Genomic DNA, 27,031 nt, shown 5'->3' on the forward strand with positions numbered 1-27,031 from the left:
ACTGATATACAGAAAAGCCAGCTCTTGCAAAATAATATTTTGAGTTATTTATTGTTATTCAGAATAAGTAGAAATATTTCTTCAGTGGAGTATAGTGTCTGAGCCCCTCATTATAACACCTCATGCTGGTTTCATGCTTCACCAGTTGCTGTTTGCTCAGGAAATATTATATATTTGAGGAAACCACAATATTTTTGTATATTTATAATATACTCTACAGTCACGTTTGGCCTGAAATGTATGTGTATTATATTTAAGTCTGGAAAAACGAAGACAAGAGCTCTGTTATTTTGAAGAGCTTAAAGTAATGTACAAAAATGTCAGAGTATTGTCAGCAGAAACAAATGATTACACAGTTGACCCTTGAACAGCGCAGGTTTCGGCTGTGCTGGTCTACTTACAGCATTTTTCAGTTAATACATACTCCATTACTGTACAGTCAGGGATTGGTTGAATTTGCAGATGTGGAGGGTCCACTGTAAAGTTACACAACTTTTCCACTAAAAGGGCAGGTGAGGAGGAGTGGGAGTGGCGGTGCAGTGGGTCTAACCCCCAGACCCCTCTGTTGTTCAGTGGTCAACTGTATTAGGAGAAAATAAATTAAATACATTTTGTAATAAACGTAAAACAGTTTACTAAGTTACTATTTTAATATGAAAGTTAGCCTGAAAAAAATGACAGCTATTAACCCTAACAGCATTGGCACTTGTTAATCAAATTTATGACAGAATAGAGTTAAAATAGAATTGAGATTTTTGTTCATATCATGGGATAGTCCAAAAATGTATTTTATCTATTACTATAACAAAGATACAAATGATAATTTCCTGATTTCACATATGGTTTTTTTCAGGATATCTATGAGCATATGATACTGTTTTCTAATCATTTAATACTAAAGAGGAGATGGTACCAGTGGAAGTAAAATTTTACATTATAGTTTATAAATTGAATTTGTCTCTTTTTTTGTGTATCGATATATTCCAAAATAACTTGACAGATCTTAAAATTCATATGATATTCAGTGCAATATCTTCAACCAATTTAGGCTGTGGATTTAACCTGTAACATATAAGATAGTTAAATTATTAAGATATCTAGGGTTATATCCTGCATGTTAAGTAATTGGATCTTTAGGGAGAAAATATGGAACGAGCAGTGGACAGAGTGAGGACTGTGGGTGTCGCAGTCTGTCACTAACCCTCCGTGGAGCACAGGGCCTCTCATTAAGTGTGGCATGGAGCTGACCGTTGTTCTCCAGTTCCCTAAGTGCCATGAAACTACTTTGTTTTTTCAGTTTCCAAGAGGTTATCGCATCAGGTTGTTTGAAAATAGAGAGTTCTTCAGGAATTGACATGTAATTCATATTTGAGGACCATGCTTGTCTTCTCTATCATTCCAAATTTAGCATCAGTGCTCCTGGAGCAAGCACTGAAGCTACTTTCTAGAAGTTCAGCGCAGAATCCAATCCAGATACTACTGCTTCTTTTACGTCTCTCTTTCTCCCCATCACCCTGAAAGCTCCTGAAGCAGAACCTAGTCTGAGACAAAAAAGTGTAAAATCCAGCTGAATAGACATTTTCTAAATATCCTCCTGCTGCTATAATTCTTTGTTTTCTTTCCTTGATTTTAGAAAGTTGAAAATTAAGATGTCTTACCAAATTTAAGATTTTGCCAAGTAGAAAATTTCAGCAAAGTTGGTTGTGGGACATAATTCTGAAAAGTGTCCTCTTTTCCATTTATATTCTTCATAATATAAGAACTTTTCCCCCAGGGAATATCTCTATAGATAGATTTAAATCCCACCTGGTGGTGGAATACAGTCTCCAAGTTGTCTCTGCAGAATGCTAACAACTTGGTAGCTCAGTGTAGCTCTGTGTCCGTCACAGCACAGCTCCTTTGGCTTACCCTTTCTGAACCCACAGGCAGCTTCTACAGACTCCGTTTTTGAGTCTGTTCTCATGGTGGTTGCGCTTCAGTCACTAAGTTGTGTCCCACCTTTGCAACCCCATGGACTGTAGCCCACCAGGCTCCTCTGTCTTGGCATTTCTGAGCCAAGAGCACTGAAGCGGTTTGCCGTTTCCTTCTCCAGGGAATCTTTCCAGCCCAGGGGTCAAACCTGCATCCCTTGCATTGGCAGGCAGATTCTTTATCTTTGAGCCACCAGGGAAGCCCCATGTTTATAGTTGGGTATATCTAATGTCTAACAGAGTTTGGTGGTAGTATTTCACCTAAACAGCAGATAGTAATCTATGAATATGCGACATTTACGTTATAGTCTAGACTCAACATTCAAAAAACTAAGATCATAGCATCCAGTCCTATTACTTCATGGCAAATAGATAGGGAAAAAGTGGAGACAGTGATAGATTTTACATTCTTGGGCTCCAAAATCTCTGCGGATGGTGACTGCAGCTATGAAATTAAAAGATGCTTGCTCCGTGGAAGAAAAGCTGTGACAAACCTGACTTCAGTCACTGGGTCATGTACGACTCTTTGCGACCCCATGGACTACAGCATGCCAGGCTTCCCTGTCCATCATGAAAATTTGCTCAAACTCATGACTGTTGATGTCATCCCACAGTCTCATCCTCTGTTGTCCGCTTCTCCTCCTGCCCTCAATCTTTCCCAGCCTCAGGGTCTTTTCCAATGAGTCAATTCTTTGCATCACAGGGCCAAAGTATTGGAGTTTCAGCATCAGTCCTTCCAGTGAATATTCAGGACTGATTTCACTTAGGATTGACTGGTTGGATCTCCTTGCAGTCCAAAGGACTCTCAAGAATCTCTAACATCACAGTTCAAAAGCATCAATTCTTTGGTGCTTGGCTTTGTTTGTAGTCCAACTCTCACATCTGTACATGACTACTGGACAAACCATAGCATTGACTGGATGGATCTTCGTTGGCAAAGTAGTGTCTCTGCTTTTTAATAAGCTGTCTGGGTTGGTCATAATGTTCCTTCCAAGGAGCAAGTGTCTTTTAATTTCATGGCTGCAGTCAACATCTGCAGTGATTTTGGAGCCCCCAAAATAGTCTGTCACTGTTTCCACTGTTGCCCATTGATTTGCCATGAAGTGATGGGACTGGATGCTATGATCTTAGTTTTCTGAATATTGAGCTTTAAGCCACGTTTTCACTCTCCTCTTTCACTTTCATCAGGAGGCTCTTTAGTTCTTCTTCGCTTTCTGCCATAAGGGTGGTGTCATCTGCATATCTGAAGTTATTGATATTTCTCACAGAAATCTTCATTCCAGCTTGTTCTTCATCCAGGCCAACATTTCTCATGATGTACTCTGCATATAAGTTAAATAAGCAGGGTGACATTATACAGCCTTGACGTACTCCTTTTCCTATTTGGAACCATTCTTTTGTTCCATGTCCAGTTCTAACTGTTGCTTCCTGACCTGCATATAGGTTTCTCAGAAGGCAGGTAAGATGGTCTGGCATTCCCATCTCTTTGAGAGTTTTCTGCTGTTTGTTGTGATCCATATAGTCAAAGGCTTTGGCATAGTCAAACAAGCAGAAGTAGATGCTTTTCTGGAACTCTCTTGCTTTTTTGGTGATTCAGTGAAGGTGGGCAATTTGATCACTGGTTCCTCTGCCTCTTCTAAATCCAGCTTGAACATCTGGAAGTTCATGGTTCACGTATTATTGAAGCCTGGCTTGGAGAATTTTGAGCGTTACTGTCCTAGGTGTGAGATGAGTCCTATTGTGTGGTAATTTGAACATTCTTTGGCATTGCCTTTCTTTGGGATGGGAATTTAAACTGACCTTTTCCAGTCCTGTGGCCACTGCTGAGTTTTCCAAATTTGCTGGCATATTGAGTGCAGCACTTTCACAGCATCATCTTTTCGTATTTGAAGTAGCTCAGCTGGAATTCCTTTACCTCCATAGCTTCCTAAGGCCCACTTGACTTCGCAGTCCAGGATGTCTGGCTCTAGGTGAGTGATCACACCATTGTTATTTTCTGTGTCATGAAGGTCTTTCTTGTACAGTTCTTCTGTGTATTCTTGCCACTTCTTCATATCTTCTGCTTCTGTTAGGTCAATACCATTTCTGTCTTTAATCGAGCCCATCTTTGCATGAGATGTTCCCTTGGTATCTCTAATTTTCTTGAAGAGATCTCTAGTCTTTTCCAGTCTGTTGTTTTCCTTTATTTCTTTGCCTGGATCACTGAGGAAGGTTTTGTTACCTCTGTTCTTTGGAACTCTGCATTCAAATGGGTATATTTTTCCTTTTCTCCTTTGCCTTTCACTTCTCTTCTTTTCTCAGCCATCTTCCTCAGACTATCATTTTGCGTTTTTGCATTTCTTTTCCTTGGGGATGGTCTTGATCCCTGTCTCCTGTACAGGGTCATGAACCTCTGTCCATAGTTCATCAGGCACTCTGTCTATCAGATCTAATCCCTTGAATCTATTTGTCACTTCCACGTATAATCATAAGGGATTTGATTTAGGTCATACCTGAACGGTCTAATGGTTTTCCCTACTTTCTTCAATTTAAGTCTGAATTTGGCAATAAGGAGTTCATGATCTGAGCCACAGTCAGCTCCCAGTCTTGTTTCTGCTGACTGTATAGAGCTTCTCCTTCTTCAGCTGCAAAGAATATAACCAGTCTGATTTTAACAAATATAGCATATTAAAATGGGGGAGACATCACTTTGCTGACAAAGGTCCTCGTAGTCATATCTATGGTTTTTCCAGTATTCATGTACAAATGAGAGTGTTGGACAGTAAAGAAGACAGAGCATCGAATAATTAATGCTTTCAAACTGTGGTGCTGGAGAAGACTGTTGAGAGTCCCTTAGACTGCAAGGAGATCAGACCTGTCAGTCATGGAAGAAATCAACCTTGACTATTGGAAGAACTGACTCTGTGTCTGAAACTCTCATACTTTCCCCACCTGATGCCGAGAGCTGACTCACTGGAAAAACCTGGATACTGGATAGATTGAGGGCAGGAGGAGAAGAGGGTGACAGAGGAGGAGATGGTTGGATGGCAAAACTGACTCAGTGGACACGAGTTTCAGCAAACTCTGGGAGATAGTGAAGGACAGGGAAGCCTGGCGTGCTACAGTTCATGGGGTCTCAAGAAGCTGGACACGACTTTGACTGAACAACAACTAGATTAATACTATGTCCTGTCCTGTATTTCAGTAAGATATAGTATGATTCTTCTTGGAACTTATTTAATTTGGGACATCAGATTATGAGTTATTATTCTTCATATCAATTTAGTAAGCTATAAACATTTTATAAAATGCTTTACTTAGCATTAAGCATAATTAGTATTATTGTCACTTTAAATCTATTTTATTAAACTTTTATAGTTTTATAGGAGTTTTGAAAATATCTTCAGTTGAGTTTTCTACTATGAATAAGAGAGTCAACACAAAAGTGCTTTCATGTAAATATTGTATTTTATAATTTTAGAAATATCAAAGTTCAGTTCAGCCCTTAAAAATGTTTCATGTTTTGAAAGCCGTGCACACTCAGTCACGCGGTCGTGTCCGACCCTTTGCGACCCCATGGACGGTAGCCCACTGTCCATCAAATTTTCTAGGCAAGAATACTGGAGTGGGTTGCCATTTCCTTCTCCACGAAAGCCGTGAGGGTTAAGTAACCAATATATTTTGTTCTAGTTTAACAGCTGCCATCAGAGAAGGCAGTAGCACCCCACTCCAGTACTCTTGCCTGGCAAATCCCATGGACGGAGGAGCCTGGTAGGCGGCAGTCCATGGGGTTGCTAAGAGTGGGACACGATTGAGCAACTGACTTCTCTTTCACTTTTCACTTTCATGCATTGGAGAAGGAAATGGCAACCCACTCCAGTGTTCTTGCCTGGAGAATCCCAGGGATGGGGGAGCCTGGTGGGCTGCTGTCTATGGGGTTGCACAGAGTTGGACATGACTGAAGTGACTTAGCAGCAGCAGCAACAGCTGCCAGTTTTGTATGGATAAATAATTTAAAATTTGTATATACTAATATAAATAGAACATTGAAAATAAAAATAAACTAAATATGTTTCATTTATGTATGTCTCAGAAGGCATGTCATGAGTTTGTAGCTTGTTACTATAAAAGATATATGTTACAGAGTTTTAAGAATATGAATCTGTTCTTATTATCTTTAAACAAACAGTACAGTTCAGTTCAGTCACTCACTCATGTCCGACTCTTTGCGACCCCATGAATCGCAGCACACCAGGCCTCCCTGTCCATCACCAACTCCTGGAGTTCACTCAGACTCACGTCCATTGAGTCCATGATGCCATCCAGCCATCTCATCCTCTGTCGTCCCCTTTTCCTCCTGCCCCCAATCCCTCCCAGCATCAGAGTTTTTTCCAATGAGCCAACTCTTCGCATGAGGTGGCCAAAGTACTGGAGTTTCAGCTTTAGCATCATTCCTTCCAAAAGAACACCCAGGGCTGATCTCCTTCAGAATGGACTGGTTGGATCTCCTTGCAGTCCAAGGGACTCTCAGGAGTCTTCTCCAACACCACAGTTCAAAAGTATCGATTTGGCGTTCAGCCTTCTTCACAGTCCAAATCTCCTTTTAAAACCCAGCACTAATTCCTAAGCAGTTTGTGCTCTTGAGTCTCTGCTCTAGGAAACCATGATTACCTGTTTTTGCTTGTGGGTCTCTCCAGTCTTGGTCCTGACGTCCTCCTAAGATGGGGAAGAAGCAGGTATATGGACTATATACTTGAGAAATTTGTCATCAGAAGAAAGAGGATTTAGATGGTTTCAAAGCTTTTAACCTGGGGACCTGACAAGTATAAAGTATTTCCTGTAAGTTTTATAGAATCTAAATAACTCTAAAGACCAGGGAAAAACTGAAGATACCCAGTTTTATGAAAGTACACCAGGTTTTTTATACAGGCAGAATTTCCTCAGGGAAATAGGTGAGGTAACAAGAAACTGGGAAAGCTGGGAAGACCCTCCCCAATATTTGAAGTAAGAACAAGTTTACTGTAGGCGTGTAATGCTCCGTTCTTTGATAGAGAAGTGTTGGGATAGATTTGTGTTTTTTGAAACCCGGATGGCTCTGTTCTGTTTCTGTGAGGCTCCGACACCCTCGTTGCTTTCTCCTTCACTGAAACGTGTGAGACTTGCCTATATGCGGTGGCTTCTAACCTTGAAGGCAGAGGTACAGGGTCCAAAGAGTCCTATGGTTCCTCAGAAAACAGGGTGGGCTGTACACAAGTACTCAGAAGGCAAGGACCACACGGCACAGAAGGGAAGCCTTCGGTCTAAGCAATTTTAAAGGGCACATCTTCAACCATCAAAGATCCTCACAGCAATGAAACTCATAAAAACTAATAAAACTTGAAGACTTTTAGCCTCCTGTCCTGTGGGAGTGTTGTTGTAAGCTACACTCACAGTTTTCAGAATCATATCTTTGTCTTTCATGGTAATTAATATTTAGATCTTTACTACATATGTTTAAGTTTTGAGTAGTGTTGACTACTAGAAAGGGAATATTTTTAATGGCAAGTTTTTCCATTCCATTTCCATATCCATTCCAAATATGGGAAATTTTGGCATATTTCCAAGTCTAAGTTTGTGTATAACAGAGACTTAATATATATTAGGTATAATTTTTTGCAGAGTACAAACTTTTTATGTACTTCAGAAACAGGTCATCTGTTTTACATATTTAAATATCATACAGTTTTACATTTTTTAATGATCATGTTCTACTAGGTAACTTATGTTCATTCAGTTCAGTTCAGTCACTCAGTCGTGTCTGACTCTTTGTGACCCCATGAATCGCAGCACACCAGGCTTCCCTGTCCATCACCAACTCCCAGAGTTTACTCAAACTCATGTCCATTGAGTTGGTGATGCCATCCAGCCATCTCATCCTCTGTCATCCCCTTCTCCTCCTGCCCCCAATCCCTCCCAGCATCAGGGTCTTTTCCAGTGAGTCAACTCTTCGCATTAGGTGGCCAAAGTATTGGAGTTTCAGCTTTAGCATCAGTCCTTCCAATGAACACCCAGGACTGATCTCCTTTAGGATGGACTTGTTGGATCTCCTTGTGGTCCAAGGGACTCTCAAGAGTCTTCTGCAACACCACAGTTCAAAAGCATCAATTCTTTGGTGCTCAGCTTTCTTCACAGTCCAACTCTCGCATCCATACATGACCACTGGGAAAACCATAGCCTTGACTAGACGGACCTTTGTTGGCAAAGTAATGTCTCTGCTTTTGAATATGCTGTCTAGGTTGGTCATAACTTTTCTTCCAAGGAGTAAGCGTCTTTTAACTTCATGGCTGCAGTCACCATCTGCAGTGATTTTGGAGCCCCCAAAAATAAACTCTGACACTGTTTCCACTGTTTCCCCATCTATTGCATTTTCATTTCTTATATAGGATAATGTGAACAAATCAGGGCTGAATTATAATGCATAGTTTAGGTATTGTAATGGCAACTGTCCACATGTTTATACTTGAGTCCTATACAGTTTTGTGGCTCGGCCGGTTAACTGTTCATTTACCCTTTGGCAGATTCATGAGATATTTGATTGTCAAGAATGTATGAAGAAATTCATTTCAGCTAATCAGCTAAAGCGTCATATGATCACCCACTCAGGTAAAACACATATTTTTCCGTTTATACTGAAATCAGTACAAAAGCTTCACCTTGTCATTTTTAGGAGCTCTGAGAGGAGGGTAATCAGGAGACCTGGCTATTAGTTCTGGCTTGGCCACTGACTGACCGCATGATTCTGAACAAGTTACTTAACTTCTCTAGACCTTAGTTTATTTCTGAAGCAAATGTGGTTGGACTAAATGAAATAAAAAATCTTCAGATTTATCATTTAATTTGTTATGTACTCCTATGACTGAAGCTGAAGCTCCAATTCTTTGCCCACCTAATGCAAAGAGCTGACTCACTGGAAAAGACCTTGATTCTGGGAAGGATTGAAGGTGGGAGGAGAAGGGGATGACAGTGGATGAGATGGTTGGATAGCGTCACCAACTCAATGAACATGTGTTTGACCAAGCTCTGGGAGATCGTGAAGGATAGGGAAGCCTGGCCTGCTGCAGTCCATGGAGTCACAAAGAGTCGGACACCACTGAGCGACTGAACAATAGCAACAAATCCTCCTTGAGCCTTTAGTTTTCGTGTTCTTCATCTGTATAAAGATATCCTACCTTTCAGAATTGCTGTGAGGGTTAAATGAGGTCATCTACATACCCTGCTAGCAGAGTGTCTGACATTTAGCAGGGATTCAATAATAAGAGTCCCAACATTTCTAGATATGTTCACATTGTAACTAAGGTACTAATAAATGTTAATGAGAAATTTACAAATACATTTTGAGAATCTTAAGTTTTCAAAGCTGTTATTTCATTTTAAGCATGTTTGAATGAAAGGTCTGTTATACAGACTTAAAAGCATCCAGCTCTGAAAGTAACTTTTGCTTAATGAAGTCTCTGAAGTTTAGAATGTCTGTACTTTGAGGCCGCTGAATTCAGGATGTATTTGAATAGCCACTTTATCTGGAGACAGATACAGATATTTTTGGCAAATGAAAATAGAAGATCAAAAACGGGTGGCCTTCAGATACGCTTTGCTTGAAAAATCTAGTTGTCAACATTACAGGGATATTGTATACATATGGATTTTACACAGCAACCTAAGTGTGTCATTCCTGCTGAGATTGGAAGCTTGGCCTCATGGGACCCTTGGCCGTGCAGGAGGCAGGTCTGTCCTTTACCTCCATCTCTGTCAGACCACTTGCCCTTCACGTTCGGAGTTGTGACCCTGACTTCAGCTCATACCAGTCAGCAGGGTTTTCATCCAGAAGTAGAATTTCTTCCTTGAATTAAAACTTCATCTTTATACCTAAGCTACTTTATACATTTAGTTGGCAGAATATGTCAGTAAAAGAGCAAGCTCATGTTCTGTGAGTTTTGAGTTGGCTCACGTATCTAACGGATTGGGTAATAGACTTTTTTCCAGTTGTTTGAATGATATTTTTGTTGACTTGTCCATAAGAATTAATAATGCAAGGAAGGCTGTTTCCCTTTTTATCCTTTACCTGTATAGATATGAGATTGTCTCCACTCATTTTTTTACAGAAAAACGACCCTATAATTGTGAGATTTGTAATAAATCTTTCAAGAGGCTTGACCAAGTGGGTGCCCACAAAGTGATACACAGTGAAGATAAACCTTACAAGTGCAAGCTCTGTGGAAAGGGGTTTGCTCACAGAAATGTTTACAAGAATCACAAGAAGGTAAAAGCTTGTTAATATTGTTATAAATGTATTGTAATATTGTATAAATGCTGGTTGGCCGATACAGTTATCAGTTGTTTATCTTTTAAAGAAGTTTTGAATGTCTGAGACATATCTGAGTTGTACACATGAAATAATTGGAGAATATCTTGCTTCTGCTTTCTAAACACTTGGGCCATCAACACTGTGGCTTTGTATCAGTCTAAATTCTCTTCTGAGACGATTCTCCTAACAAGCAAAGTGTTATCCAGTGTTTTCCAGCATTGTAATAATTGCAAAATCTTCCCTTCCTTCTTTAAAGTTTGACACTGTTGTTCATATTACCATCTGGAGATCCTGTTTGTCTGTGGTGCCATTTTAGCAACTTTGCTAGGTCTTCTGCCAATTTCTCTGAACGCTTCTTTGGTCTCTGAGTTACCAAGGGATTGTCCTGGATGCTTTGGCTGTAGGCGTATTCTGTGTCCTCTGTGTCAAGTACATCTAGGAATTATGCTGCAAACTCTGTACTTACGAATTTCAGATGATTTATTTTGTTAATCTCAAGCTTTAGGCTCGCACTTGTCACTACTTGTTTGATATATGACTGGGCATCTTTTTGACCTAATGAATTTAGCATGCTCCAGATAATGATTTCCCTGGTGGCTCAGTGGTTAAGAATCTGCCTTCAATGCAGGAGACCTGGGTTCAATCCCTGGGTCGGGAAGATCCCCTGGAGAAGGAAATGGCAGCCCACTCCAGTGTTCTTGTCTGGAAAATTCCTGGAAAGTGGAGCCTAAGCGGGCTGTATTCTTTAGGGTTGCAAAGAATCGGACATGACTGAGTGACTAACACACACACAGATAACTTCACTTTTGGAAGTGTCTGTTAATTTCTGTTAATGACAAAAGCATGTATTTATCCCTATCTCTTTATTTAATTTTAACCCTTTTTTAGAATTAGTAGCTAATTCTTAAAGATTCTGCCCTCTCCATTGTCTTACCATCTTCATAATCATTGCTTTACCATTTTCACATCCTGGTCATGTCTCATTTTCCTCACTTTCTTGATATTTAATCACTTCTTACTTACTCAGACAACTAGATAAATCATCCCAAATCACAGCTCTGTCACTCTTGTACTCTGAATATTATAAGTAGATTTCCAGCACTTACGTACAGTCTGTCTTTTCCCTGTCACTCGGGGTCTCTGCACCATGACCCCAGCTTCCTTTTCCAGCTTTTTCTTCTCTTATTTTCTGCTCGAGCCATATCAACTCAGCATGACCTCTCTAGTTTCTCAGCATGATCTCCCTAGCTTCCCTCCTTTGTAGTAAAACTCTCAAGTTATAATCTCGTATTTCCTCTATTGATTTTTGTTTGCATTTCCTACACTTTACCGTTACTCAAGTTCTTGTTTCAGAATGTTTTATCTAATCTATTTTCTGTAGATAGTAAATAATGTTTGAATTGAACTCAGGAAATCTGTGCAAAGATAGTCAACATCTTAGAAATGTGTGTTTAAATTTGTGATGTGATAAACACTTGGTTATTAATTTTGGTTGGCATATTTCATGATGGTATTAAGCAACATACATATATATTTTCAAACAGCTTCTTACCTTTTTATTTGCAATATTCCATTGTAATTATAGTTATTTTAGTATTTATTGGGACTTTCCAAACATATAATTTTATTTGTTTCAAAATCACTTAAGAAGTTATGATATCGATTTCAGCTTCAGTCTAAAGAGAAAAAAAGGCAGATTAATGAAAGAATAAATAGGGTTGATTGATGGTGTACCAAATCATCTCTGCCTGATTTCTTGCTGACTGCCCTTATGTTTAACTCAAACATTGTATGTTCAGAGGCAGGACCACATTCATTACTGCTGGTTTGGAATTACATGCCTATTAAAAACTATCTGGCTAGCTTCCTGCTCAGTCTCTGGAACCCTCTTGTTTCTTTCTTTGATGAATCTGATCTCCCCACATTTACAAGTTTTTCACAGTTTGGCTTGTATTATATGCCATATGGGAATTTGGCACAGGATCTTTGTACCATCTCTCATACTTTTAGTCATAAATCATATGGAAATAGTAATGATGTCGTGGGAAGGATAGAAGCAACGATGCCTATAATTTCCAAAGTGGAAAGCACAGTCAGTCCTGCTGTGGACAGTGTGCTGCTCACCGTGTTGTGATCCTAGCGTGTATTTGATATGGTTACTTGAAAATGTCTAAAATATTTATCAAAAGTTACGATGAAAGAAGCAAATCAACTTTTTCTTCTATCATTATTCATTAATGGCCAGTTACAAAAATAAAAAGTAAAAATAAGCAAGGAAAGCAGAAAAAAAGGTCATTAAAAGAACGATCTTCATCATGTAACATGACCAAAGTTGGTTATTTTAAATGAATTATTCTTTGGGGTTTTGATTATGTAACGTGTGCATTTTTATTATAGCTATTTGATTTATTTGGTCGATTCTCTTACATATAGATTTGCATGAAAAGGGAATATTTCGTTATGATTATGACAATATGGCATGCAGTTTCGAAGGAGTGATTTTTTTATAAGGGGTGATGAGTGATGGAGAATGTTGGGCATTGAGAGACTGCTTTTTCTGTTTTAAGATAGGTTTCATTTCTTATCAGCTTAGCAGTCGACTTTTAAGAGATACACATTTGTTTGTTTGTTTTTGGCTGCACCTTGTCTTCGATGTGGCAGGTGGAACCTTCCGTTCTAGTGCCCTGGTTTCTCTCTAGTTGTGGCAGGGGCTTCATTGCCCTGTGCCATTAGTTTTGCAACCAGGGATTGAACCCATGTCCCTGCGTTGGAAGGCAGACTCTTAACCACTAGACTGTCAGGGAAGTTCTGAAGGCGTGATTTCTGTTTCTAAACCTTAGTTATGTGTTCCATCATCTTGGACTTCCCTGGTGGCTCAGATGGCAGAGAATCTGCCAATAGAGCAGGAGACCTGGGTTTGATCCCTGGATCGGGGAGATCCCCTGGAGAAGGGAACCACAATCCTCTCCAGTATTCTTGCCTGGAGAATCCCAAGGACAGAGGAGCCTGGCGGGCTACAACTCCATGGAGTCGCAAAGAGATGGATACGTCATCTTGCCAGTTATATAAGCTCAGTAGGTCAGAATTAGTTTTTCTTTTCCGTAATCCTCTGTGACAGTCACTTAACCTTATTACAAGGTTAAATGATTTTTTTAGGGTCTACCTAAAATTAAGATTGTTTATCTGGACCCAACTGTATTCTGTAACTTTAAAAATCACAATTGGACAGACACCTCAGAACTGCAGGAAACAGAAACTAGTTATTCTTCAACCTCTATTTGTCCCTATCAAAGTTAACGCAAAGCCAAATTGAGAGGAGTGTGCAGTGCTCTCCTCCTCCTGTGGTGGATGGCGTGTCTAGGTGGCCTGAACCATCTTGATCCTGGAGCTGGTACTACTTGCTTGATGATGGAAATGAGTACAGAGAGGTTTTGTCCTGATTAAGTTCATAAACAAGCTCTTTGGGGGGCAGAGCTGCATCTATTCAGATAAAAGACCTTTGTTCCTGACATTTTACATAACCTTCCAGGGATGAACACTAGAGGCGCACGAAGGATTCTGGTCACAAACCTCTCTGAAAATAATCCCATTGGGCATCTTATATTAATACCTCATCCAGTGATTTCCCAGTTCTGGGCCATGACTGCTTTGTGGGTCTTGAAATAATTTACTGGGTCATCCATAGCCATTACAAAAATAGAATAGAAAATATGAGAATAAGAGTCATTTGGTGGCTCAGACAGTAAAGTGTCTGCCTGCAAAGCGGGAGACCTAGGTTCAATTCCTGGGTCGGAGAGATCCCCTGGAGAAGGAAATGGCAATCCACTCCAGCACTCTTGCCTGGAAAATCCCATGGATGGAGGAGCCTGATAGGCTACAGTCCATGGGGTTGCAAAGAGTCTGACACGACTGAGCAAGTTCACTTTCACTTTCATTTTAATGAAATAATACACGAGTGTGTGAGTAGCTGTATATATATATATCTTTTTGATATAAAAATTATATTTTTGGTCATAAACAGTTTGAAAAACTCTGCAAGTCTGACTTTGCTCAGGTGATATTTTATTAAACCTTAAAAAAAGGACAAGTCTCTCCATAAAGAAATCATGGAGTCGATTCTAAAACCATAATATGTAGCATAAATTTTACATAATAAAAAAATCTTTGACAGTTAAGGAAGGTGCCAAGTTGTAGATTGAAAGATAGTTGTTCAGTTTTTCCATCACAACCACTTTTTCCTTCAACTTTGCATCAAATTTCTCTTCTTCAAGTGAGCTGTAGGTGGAGTAGCTGGTGGCTCACTTAAGATAGTATATATGTAGAATTACCTGTTTTTGTGATCTAGAAAGCATGTTCACAGTGATGAGATGCTTAAACTAAGGGGCATGTAGGAACTGAATTTGAAGGAGAGAAGCAACAGATAGATGTTTCTCTGAAGCTTGTTTAGCTAATGGCAAATTGCTTACCATATTTAAATTGTTTTTCTTAGATGGATATTGAGATAGCATTGTATAGTTCCCAATGTAAACACCGTATTTCCTATAACTAGACGGTAAACTTTGAAGACAGACGGTCGACACACAGCACCTACTGACCTTATTGTGTTTTGAGTGTGGCAGACACTTTCTGAATGAATAAAAGTTTGTGAAAAGATTATCCCAAATAAGAGTTAATGTTCTTAGTTATAGTAGCTGTGATATGAGAAGTGATTTCTCTAAATCTATATTTGTAGTACGTGTTGCATCATTTTTGCCTTTCTGAGCACTCTCTTTCCTGACTGTATGAGCACACTAGTGATCAGTGATACACTGCAAAATTACTGTTGTAATTTCTGCACTGGCTTTATCAGCCCAGGATATCTAAGAACTCCTCAGACCTTTCGTTTGAAGATGACTGCACTGTTTTAATTTTCTGAACCCTTTTATGGCTCTGAGTTAGATATTTGAAGTGTAGCTCACTTACTGCCAAATCAGTGATGAACCTTTATCCTCTGAAGAGCTTTAATAGAGGAACCTCCCTCCCAACTTGCTTCTACTTCCTCCAGTCCCCCAACCCCCAAATATTAACTGAAGAACCATGAGCTGAAGACTGTACCTTGGTGCTTGCCAGAACACAAGCATTACTTGTTGCTTTTCAGAGCTTTCTTCCCCCTGGCTCCTGTAGGCACAAGGCCTTGCCTCCCAAACCTCTAGCCTCTGATTCTTACCTGTGCCTGAAAGGTTCAGGCCGCCTCCTCACCTCCAGAGCTTACCCTGTGTGGAATATCGCCTTTGCTGTCTGCTCTTTACCAGCCTAGCCCAGCCCAGGGTTTTAAGTTTACCTCACTTGACCTGCTTGATTGAGTGCACACCAGTAGCCTTCTTAAAACCACAAAGGGAAATGTTCTATTTTGAAAATTAATTTTGTTTTGCTTATTTTCATTTGTAGCAGACATTGTAGGAAAATAACCCCCAGAGGGCATGCATGAATGCATGGGTGGTCAGGTGCGCAGTTTAGGTGAGAATCCTGCCCACTGCATGTCAGGGAGGGCCTGGAAGGGACTGGGCAGGCTCACCTGATGGCCCTGGCTTTCCCCAAGTATGGTAAAGACCGTACCCTTGTACAAACTATTTGTTCATTATTACGCATCTGCTTCTATATTTAAAGGCCGGTGATCCTTGTACCTGGAGGATATTTTCTAGTCTTGAGTAAAATTCAGTGTTTATCCTCAGCATAAGGCCTTTGACATGCTTTAAGTCACTGTCATGGATTGGAGTAGGGCATATTAGAAATGGGAAGGTGTAAGTTAGAGGTGGTTAGGTGACTGAGTTGGGAAGGTAGAGAAGAAACTGGGAAAGGTGACCATTGAAATGAGAAAGATAATAGGAGAAGACAGCCTGGAGTGTGAGGTTGGATGGGAAGTTTTCAAATGCAGTAAAAACTACAGAGCACCTCCTTCACCATAGTGAATGGCCAGGAGCTTCCACGCTGCACACTGGTGTTTCTGTGTAAGAGGTTGTTCTTTTGGGTGGAGCTTAGGAAAAAAAAAACAAAAACTGGAAAATTCTTAAAGAGATGGGAATACTACACCACCTTAGCTGCCTCCTGCGAAATCTGTATGCAGGTCAGGAAGCAATAGCTAGAACTGGACATGGAAAAACAGACTGGTTCCAGATAGGAAAAGGAGTACATCAAGGCTTTATATTGTTACCGTGCTTATTTAACTTATATGCAGAGTACATCATGAGAAATGTTGGGCTGGAGGAAGCACAGTCTGGAATCAAGATTTCTGTGAGAAATATCAATCACCTCAGATATGCAGATGACACCACCCTTATGGCAGAAAGTGAAGAGGAACTAAAGAGCCTCTTGATGAAAGTGAAAGAGGAAAGTGAAAAAGTTGGCTTAAAGTTCAACATTCAGAAAACTAAGATCAGGGCATCCAGTCTCATCTCTTCATGGGAAATAGATGGGAAACAGTAGAAACAGTGGCTGACTTGACTTTTTTGGGCTCCAAAATCACTGCAGGTGGTGATTGCAGCCATGAAATTAAAAGACGCTTACTCCTTGGAAGAAAAGTTATGACCAACCTAGACAGCATATTAAAAAGCAGAGGCATTACTTTGCCAACAAAGGTCTGCCTAGTCAAGGCTATGGTTTTCCAGTGGTCATGTATGGATGTGAAAGTTGAACTGTGACGAAAGCCAAGCGCCAAAGAATTGATGCTTTTGAACAGTGGTGTTGGAGAAGACTCTTGAGAGTCCCTTGGACTGCAAGAAGATCCAACCAGTTCATCCTAAAAGGAGATCAGTCCTGGGTGTTCATTGGAGGGACTGATGCTAAAGCTGAAACTCCAATACTTTGGCCACCTCATGCGAAGAGCTGACTCATTGGAAAAGACCCTGATGCTGGGAAAAATTGAGGGTAGGAGGAGAAGGGGACAACAGAGGATGAGATGGATGGATGGCATCACCAACTCTATGGACACGGGTTTGGGTGGACTCCAGGAATTGGTGATGGACAGGGAGGCCTGTGTGCTGCGGTTCATGGGGTCGCAAAGAGTTGGATGCAACTCAGCGACTGAACTGAACTAAAAATCACTGCAGATGGTGACTGCAGCCATGAAATTAAAAGACGCTTGCTCCTTGGAAGAAAAGCTATGACCAACCCAGACAGCATATTAAAAAGCAGAGACATTACTTTGCCAACAAAGGTCCGTCTAGTCAAAGCTATATTTTTTCCAGTAGTCATGTGTGGATGTAAGAGTTGGACTCTAAAGAAAGCTGAGCACTGAAGAACTGATGATTTTGAACTGTGGTGTTGGAAAAGACTCTTGAAGAGTCCCTTGGACTGCAAGGAGATCCAACCAGTCCATCCTAAAGGAAATTAGTCCTGAATATTCATTGGAAGGTCTGATGCTGAACCTCAAACGCCAGTACTTTGGCCACCTGATGTGAAGAGCTGACTCATTTGAAAAGACTCTGATGATGGGAAAGATTGAAGCTGGGAGAAGAAGGATCAATAGAAGATGAGATGGTTGGATGGCATCACTGAGTCAATGGACATGAATTTGAGTAAGCTCGGGGAGTTAGTGATGGACAGGGAAGCCTGGCATGCTGCAGTCCATGGGGTTGCAAAGAGTCAGACACAACTAAGTGACTGAACTGAGCTGGAGAAAACACTGCTGCCCATCTGGGAGAAAAATATATTTAAATGTAAATGGTTTTATGACACAGGTATCATTCAAGACCTTATTCTTTGCCTTAACATTCGACTTGGCGAGTGTTTCGGGTAGATTCATATAAAGCTATTCATTTTTTATGATCATCACTATTTTATACTTCAGTGAACATCCTATTACATAAAACTTGGTAAGTTTGCCAAGAGTATTTATGCAGGTAGATCTAAAGTATGGAGTGTATAGGTCAGATACCAAGTTTACTTTAAATTTTGATCATTCCTGCCTAGCTGTCTTCTGAAAAAGCTCTATTTCACTTAGCAGTGATGAAAGTGCCCTTTATCTGTGCCATCACAATTGTCTATTTTATCAGCCTTTTTTTCGGTCTGAAAATTGACAAGTGATATTTCATCGCATTTTAGCAATACCAGGTGTAATTCTATTCTTTTTATGTTTGTTTTCCATTTCTTCTGAGAAATGCTGGTAGGTACTCTTTGTCCTTTTTCTGCTGCCCTGTTTGGTTGCTTTTCATTGATTTCTAGCAGCCCTATAAAGATGAATATTAGTACTTTGCTGTTTTTGTTTGTAATATTTCCCCCCATCTATCAACTTGCATTTTTTGAATAAAGAAGTTTTACATTTTTATATATTCAAGTATAACATGGATTGTGAGTTTTATGACTTCTGAGTATACCTCCTGAATTTTATGTCTTATTTAGAAAACTTTGCTTTTCCAAGATGATACAGATATTCACTAATGCATTTAAAAGTTTTGTTCCTTTTTTAATTGGTATTTTAATCCATCAATACTTTATTTTTAGATATGGTGTTTGAAATATTGCTTCATAACTGAGCTATCATGATGAATGCCTCTCATATAAATTATTTTTGCACTCCATTTTGTCCCATTTAATCTATATTCCCTTACAATATCAGAGTATTATAATAGTTGTAGTTTATAATGTTTTTTAATATCTTTTGAGCAAAGGCTGATTTGTAGTTTCCCTTTTTCAAAATTCTCTTACATGGTGTTTGGGAAAGTTAATGTTAATAAGCAGACATCTTATCACCACTTCCTTTTTATCTTCCTGGAAATCAACATTGTATATTAAAAAACAGCTCCTCGTGACAGAAATATATACTCTTGCTCTTGTGAATTATTTGGTTCAGAAATGTTCAGGGTAGAAAAAGCAGTAAGGGAAAAGAGTTCATTATCCTCTGTTATTGTTAGATTCTCCATTGCCAGTATATTTCTTACTTTTTCATGTGTTAAAACATTTAATTTCATACAACCTTGAGATCCTTTATCCCTTCCATTTCTGTTCTGCCTGAAATTCTGCCAGGCTTGGGTTGACTTGTTTTCCAGCCCAAAGGATCTATTAGAAGATTAAGTAAAAGAGGATTGAAAAAACAACTCAGGTTAGCCATAGCAATGGCACCCCACTCCAGTACTCTTGCCTGGAAAATCCCATGGACGGAGGAGCCTGGTGGGCTGCAGTCCATGGGGTCGCTAAGAGTCGGGCACGACTAAGCAACTTCACTTTCACTTTTCACTTTCATGCATTGGAGAAGGAAATGGCAACTCGCTCCAGTATTCTTGCCTGGAGAATCCCAGGAACAGAGAAGCCTGGTGGGCTGCCATCTATGGGGTTGCACAGAGTCGGACATGACTGAAGTGACTTAGCAGCAGCAGCCGCAGCTGCCGCAGCCACCATAGCCTAGACTTAGTGATGGTTGGTTACACTGAGGAAAAAAAAACAAACTTTGGAAATAAAGTCTGTGACTCATAGAGCATAGCAAACGGGGAGGGAGATTTAGCATGAGGGTAGGCAGTATAGTTATGTGAACCCTCAATACACAAGGTAATGAATTTTAAGTAATGCAAAAATATTAGTGAGTACCCACTCCAGTACTCTTGCCTGGAAAATCCCATGGATGGAGGAGCCTGGTGGGCTACAGTCCATGGGGTCGCTAAGAGTCGGAGACGACTGAGCGACTTCACTTTGACTTTTCACTTTCATGCATTGGAGAAGGAAATGGCAACCCACTCCAGTATTCTTGCCTGGAGAATCCCAGGAGCCTGGTGGGCTGCCATCTATGGGGTCACACAGAGTCAGACACAACTGAAGCGACTTAGTAGTAGTAGTAGTATAAATTTAGAAGCTAAGTTAAATGGAAAATTATCACATTTTTTAAAAAGAGATACTCTTCTTTCTACTATAGCAATTTGTATTATACTAGAAAATGCCTGAACCAATGAGAACGAGAAATGTACAAATGAGAACTATATGTTGTAATTAAGATATGCTGAAGTATAGTATTCTCAGTAAAAAAATAGGCTTTGAACCTAATATCCCATATTGAATGTTTTAAAGTTAGAAACTATAATCAGTTTAGAGTCAAGCTCTGATCTTTTGACTTAGTTTGCATCTGTGTCATGTTGAAAATAGCTTTGCTTAGTTTTTGTGAAGGTTTCAGTTGAGACTGTGTCCTCTAGTGATGCTGACGGAGAATTGGGTAGTGGTTTAAATACATGTGTGTGTCCGCATGCGTGCACACACGCGCAGAAGCATTTTACTTTCTATCCCAAACATTCGGATCCTGTTGTCGTCCTATGTTCTCTTTATCTGTTACTTTCTAGGAATTTGTACTATAAGAAAGCTATTTCCTGTAGAAGAACGGGTATTACATTTTAGAGAGGGCAACTTTTAGATGGGACTGGAGTTGATCCATTGTTGTGTATGTCTGTTTCTGCTTTAGGAATCTACTCATTTCTCTTTGGATGTCACATAAAGTTCAATGCGCGATTACCAATTTATCTAGGCATGATTCCTAGCAAACAGGTTGTCCACCAGAGAAGGCAGTATAGCTGCTGTGATTTCTTACATATGAGTTACACACACGAGGACACCTGCAGAAAGTTCTGTTTCACAGTTACTGTGATGCGTCGAACAGCTGTGTCTTCCTGAATAAAGCTGAAGATGTCTGTTAGCTGGACAGTTTCTGAAGGACGTGGTTGCTGTCTCCAGATACTCAAAGAGCTTCATCTGGAAGAGAGAATAACTTGTTCTGTATGGCGCTAGCATAGTTGTAATAAGTAGTGGCTATACAGAGGCAGAGCTTTTAAATTATGGGTCAAACCAGCAAGCCTGAAAAGTCACATGTTCAACGCCATGTTTGCTAGAGGCATCCTTGATTAAGAAATATGTGGGGGGGAAGTACCTCGAGTGGGAACCTTAAATTGCTACTCTCCAAGGAAGACTTCATCTGCAAGCCTGGGATCATTTCCTCTTTTCACAAATTCCCTTTGCCTTAATCAGGGTAGGTTGTTGGCCCTTTGTGTCTGCAGGTTCCACATTGATGGATTGAATCAAACTGCAATGGAAAGTCTTTGGGAAAAAATTCCAAAGTTTCCAAACAATAGAACTTGAATTTGCTGTGCACTGGCAACTATTTACACTGTGTTGGTATTAGGTATTGCAAATAATCTAGTGGTGGTGGGTTAGTCTCTGAGTTGTGTCCAACTTTTGAGACCCCGTGGACTGTAGCTTGCCAGGCCTCTCTGTCCATGGGATTCTCCAGGCAAGAATACTGGAGCGGGTTGCCGTTTCCTGCTTCAGTGGATCTTCCTGACCCAGGGACCAAACCCAGGTCTCCTGCATTACAGGTGGCTTCTTTACCAGCTGAGCCACCAGAGAAGCCCACAGGCAATCCAGAGATGATTTTAAATGTGTGAGAGGACCTGCATAGTTTGTATGCAAATCCTGTGCTGTTTTGTCTAAGGGACCTGCGTATCCGCAGACTTTGGTGTCCTCTTGGGTCCTGGCGCCAGTCCCCTGCAGGTCCGGAGGGAGGGATGTACCATGGACTGTGGGCACCTCCGTAGCTGGTGCCTTGGGCTTATGGCTTTGTACTAATAAGTTGTGGCTTTCCAGCAATGAAAAGGCTGGGCTTGGCTCTTCGAGGCTGTCCTATAGGAACATCACCTGAATTTTATATCTAAACTTCTCTGTGTGAAATGAGTTACCTTTTCCTATACTAAGAGACTGATTTCTTCAATATTTCTTCAGGTTCTACTCATATTTGTGAGGAGCAACTCTTTTAAGGAAGTCAGTTGTTAAGTCTTAGAGTAAAAATTTAATCCACAGACATTATAAATAGCCGGATGACATAGGTTTTATGTAGCCTTAGGTTTGTTATGTGACCCAGTGGAACAGCAATATATTTACGATATGCAGACTTCAGTAATGAGATTTTTTAAAGAATAGTTTTTACACATATACCCCTGGAATATTTTTCCAGTTTTGTTTTATCTCTGGTTGTTTTCTCTGAATTTGTCATAGTTTTCTTGCTTTGCACATGACTGAAAGAAATGTCATTTCCAGTCATATTGTTAATTCTGGAGCAGTATATATCACTTACAGTGAAAGTTACCATTTTAAAAATTGAATGGGCCTGATAAAAATGTTAATCTGCTCTCCTGAAATCAATGTTTGGTTTGAGTGGCTAGAAATGTGATAATTTGTTAACTGTTTTATAAAATCATGTTATAAAGTTTCTGAAGCACTTTGAGACATTTTATCCAGTGTTATGAATAGTGCAACACATTTTCTTATGTACTTTCTACATCTGCAGCAGTAATCAGACATGGGGCATAAAAGATAAATTTCATCTTACTACTTCATGGAGTAGTTCATTTGTTACATCATCAGATTGGTTTCTCAGTGACCTGGCATTTAAAAGGAGGATGTTCTGTAACTCAGGGATAATGTGATTAATAAGTTGGTGGAAAGTTTGGCACCCTGTTAGATGAAAAATTGAAGGGTAAGACACCTTTTAAAAAGTATAATTTTCTTTGGTAATTGTAAATGTTTCTTGGAGACTTCTATCAACAACTTATAGGCATTTCACTATGGCCTCAGTTAAGTGAGACTGAATGCTGAGACTTTCATAAGTTATGCCATCACAGCTTTGTGGTGTTGGGTGCTGGAATTTTTTAACAGAGAGTTTATTCACCAGGCTCTGCACTGACAGCTTACTACTTGAAACATGCTGTTGAGCTGAGGCCAGTATCTAGCCGTCGAGGCTCTGGTTCACATAGATCCAAGGCATCATGCTGTCCCCAGTTCTTTCATCATCAAGCAACTAAATTATATCCACAGGTTGTTTTGTCCTTGATTTAGAGAAAGAGAAAGAAAGGGTTGGTGTGGAACATATTTTTAGAAGATTAAATCAACCCTGCTTTCCAGTGGGGATGCTCTAAAAGTGAAAGTTTCCTTCTCTTTACAATGACATTATCTACTTATTGTAGAAAAATTAGAACATCAGAGAAAGGTCTGAAGAGGATAGGAAAAATTCTGTCAAATACCACTGTCCACTTTACTATGAAAACCCTCAGAAGTGTTTTGTAAAGCATCTTCCTAGACCCTGTTCTCCGTGAGTATGTAGGTGCCATAAATAGTGTTCTGTTAGATAATGCTTTGCATTGTGCTTTCGACAACTCAAAATATGTTATGGAAGCTTTTCCGTATCAAAGAAAAAGTATTTATGTAATAATCACTAGAATTTAGTTAACTAGGTTTATGTCTATCAGTGGACATTTATGAGTTTTCCTTTTTAAACAAGTGTAAAAATTGTCATATATATATTTATAAAGGAAATTGATTTGTCAAAAGGTATACACACATTTATCATTTTGTAAGTAGAGCCACACTGCACTCAGAAAATGTACATTCGCATCTACCAGATGTGAGATTACTTGGTCTTACCCTTTAGTCAACACCAAATAATGTCTGTTTTCTTCACTTTTGCCAGTCTGATAGACCACAGGTCGTATTTGGTTTTAAATTTTTCATTCTCTAACTGCATTCATGGCTTGAAATACTGATACTGTATGTACTATGATATCCCCAAGTTTTATACCCATTGTAATGCAGACGTGAGATATTCAGCTGCCTGTTGACATCTCTTAATAGTCATCTGAAGGTGTCCAAAATCACACCCCTTATCTTTTACCCAAGCTTGTTCCTTTCTTACTGTTTCATATATTAGTTCATAGAAGTTCATATATAGTTCATATAAGTTATATTAGTTTCATATAAAGTGGACAGTGGTATTTGACAGAATACTACCATTGCTCAGGTCACAATTTTGGAAGCTGGCTTGCTTTCTTCTTTCTGTGTCTTATGTTCCATATCCAAGTCCCTCTGAAAGCCTGCTTGCCTTCATAATATATCCCCCTACTTCTCTTCAGGTTAGTGGCTACCCCCCTGGTGTAGGTCTTCAGCACCTCTTGCTCACTTTATTGCTATTGCTTCTCTAGTGTCTCTGCTTTTCCTTGTCTCCCTTGCACCATCTTCTCAGCTCAGCCACCTTATTAGCATTCTAAATGCCAAGTGAATCATACCTCTTACCTGCTGAAAATACATTATAGACATTTTGTGTCTCTCTCAGTGAAAGACAAAATTCCTTCAGGGGACTCACCATCCTCCAGGATTTATCTCTCCTCTGGATGCTTCTCCCGTTTGTCTGACCTCATCTCCTCATTTCTGCGTGTCGCCCTCTCAGCTCCCGTCACACTCGCCTCCATTGGTTTCCTGCCTGGAGCACCTCGGTGACCTGGCCCAGCTCCCCCACTCCATCAGACCGCTGACATGCCATCCTCTCAGCAAGAATCCCCATGGCCACTGCTTAAAACAGCTGCCCCGTGCTCTGAGGCCTCTGGCGTCCTCCTGCCGTGCTCTGGCTTTCTCTGTAGCGTGTGTCTGGTATTTCGTCACTTGTTAGTTGCCTCTCTGCTAGCATAAGAGCCCAGTGAGTGCGGGGACATTTGCTTTTCTTTGCACAACTGTATCCACAGACTATAAAACAAGACTGACATGAAGTGCATGTCATAGACTTGGCACAAAATAAATAATGAAAGAAGTGTGAAGAGTGCTATTTGGAGGAGAGTCCTTTTGCCCTTTTGGAGGGAGTTTTTATGTTTTCTTTTTAATTTGTTATAACCCTTTATATTAGCAATTTAAAACTTTGGGTTTATGTTGCAGATTTTTCTTTGTCCCAAATATTTTTGCTTTGCAGTTCTAAATTTAATTCTTTCTCTCATCTGAATACCTGGATTTCTGCCATCCTTAGAAAGTCTTTCCTTAAGCAAAAATTATTTAAATATTCACTGTTTTCTTCTAGTATCTTATCCTTCAGATTTGAGAAAACATCTGAGTTGAAATGGGATTTGTCTCTTGTAACGGGTGGGGAATAGGCACAACTTAATTTTTTCTGAATGTCTCAATTGTCTTACAACCATTCACTGAACAATCCAGTTGTTCAGTTGCTAAGTCATGTCTGACTCTGTGACCCCGTGGACTGTAGTCTGCCGGGCTCCTCTGAACATGAGGTTTTCCAGGCAAGAATACTGAAGTGGTTTGCCATTTCCTTTTCCAGAACAATCCAGTATTCTTACACAAATTTGAAATGTCATATTTTCCTATACTAAATGTTCCTATATCTTATATTGTGAAACTCCTTGTTCTATTTTGTTGACGTATTTATTTATTCCTCTCATTTAAATATCGTTATTACTAGTACATTTGAACACCTGTAGTTTATGCTGAGTTTTAAATATTTGTTCCTCCCATGCTTTATGTGTATTTTTCACAGTCAAAAAAGCACGTCTCTTTTTCACTAACATTATGTTAATAGGTAATATTTAAATCTTTAATATTATAATGTCCATTAGATTAAGAAAATGTATAAATAGATAGGCTGTAAATAAAGTGACTTCTCTTTAAATTATACCCTTTATTTCTATATCTCAGGTACCATGACACAGCCCATCAATTGTATGCTTTACTTTAACAAGAGACTATAGTTCAGTTTTTTATATATTAGCACTTATGAGCATTGTTATCTTGCCATCATCCATGGTAGAATGTATTTTTCTTTATGAGTCTGTAACAAATGGGTGAACACTGATGCGTAGTAGGAAACAGGGGAGGTGACAAGCTGGTTTTACTGTTCCGTTTTTTACCTAGCAGGAGGTTTTCTGTTGCTTGTTGCTCACACACGTATTCTTGTCTGTCACGTAATTCGTGGTGCTTACCACATGGATGCTGCTCGACATTTGGCGCACTACTGCAACTTTCCGAACCTTAGTTTCCTCATCTATAATATGGGGACCCTAATAGCATTTTATTTATCAAATTGCTGTTAGATTTAAGTGAAATAAATTCATGTAAAGTGTTTAGCGTAACATTTGACTCAATAAAAATAATGTATTTTACCTGCTGTTAATTATAACATGAATAAATGCTCTAATTTAATTCAGGGGAAAAGCAGCTCTTAGGACTGAAAATTATTTGAAGTTAGTCAGTGAAGTTGAGAGAAAGGATGGAAACAGCCTCCCTCACACCAGTTTCCTTTGTGTTGAAAATACTGGGCCAGCATAAAGTCTGTCCAGTGGTAAAGGAAGTTTGGGCTTTAGAGAAATCACATATCATTTCACTCTGCAAAGTAGATCTTGAGAAAGCTCATTGTGTATTTAGATTAGCCTTTGAGATTATATGGAGAAGGCAATGGCAACAATTTCTTTTACTGCTTATCAAGTGTATAATTAATATGAGAAGTTTAAAAATACAGTTGTTTTTCTCCCGTGAACATAGCCTATTTGTGTTTCTGATTTTATGGAAGAATGTTCCAAGAAGAAACAGGATATTGTCTGCCTTCCTCTCTCTTCTGGTTCCCATCGTGAATCCAAGCTCTGGTTACTGTAATGACTGGTCAATTCTAGAGCCTCCTGACTCAGGATGTCTTCCTTCTGCAGACCCACTCGGAGGAGAGGCCGTTCCAGTGTGAAGAGTGTAAAGCTCTCTTCCGGACTCCATTTTCTTTGCAGAGACACCTGCTTATACATAACAGTAAGTCACAATCCTGGCAGATGAAGACCAAAGGAACCTATTAAAATGTAGACATCACAGAAGCAGAACTATAAAGTAGTTATGTTATCTACTTTTGAACTTAAAAAAAAAAATGGATTACTGCCTTTCACCTTTTCTTCCTCTGGTCTAGCTTTATTTTTGCAAGCTAAGA

General features: G+C 39.6%; 1 protein-coding gene and 1 non-coding gene across 10 annotated transcripts in view; one reads left to right on the forward strand and one right to left on the reverse strand.

The window, feature by feature from the left end:
- PRDM5 (PR/SET domain 5) overlaps window positions 1–27,031 on the forward strand; it is a 268,026-nt gene that overhangs the window by 121,913 nt on the left and 119,082 nt on the right. For all 9 annotated transcript variants that reach the window (XM_060416677.1, XM_015096345.4, XM_060416678.1 and 6 more), the window contains 3 exons: window positions 8,507–8,591; window positions 10,088–10,245; window positions 26,766–26,859. In XM_060416677.1, the coding sequence (XP_060272660.1) occupies window positions 8,507–8,591; window positions 10,088–10,245; window positions 26,766–26,859 (337 nt within the window). The remainder of the gene's footprint in view (window positions 1–8,506; window positions 8,592–10,087; window positions 10,246–26,765; window positions 26,860–27,031) is intronic.
- LOC114115446 (U6 spliceosomal RNA) lies at window positions 1,328–1,432 on the reverse strand. The gene has a single exon (XR_003589786.1). It is a non-coding gene; the product is annotated as a U6 spliceosomal RNA (small nuclear RNA).

This window comes from Ovis aries, chromosome 6, assembly GCF_016772045.2.
Source record: "Ovis aries strain OAR_USU_Benz2616 breed Rambouillet chromosome 6, ARS-UI_Ramb_v3.0, whole genome shotgun sequence".
In the NCBI taxonomy this organism is placed as follows: domain Eukaryota; kingdom Metazoa; phylum Chordata; class Mammalia; order Artiodactyla; family Bovidae; genus Ovis; species Ovis aries.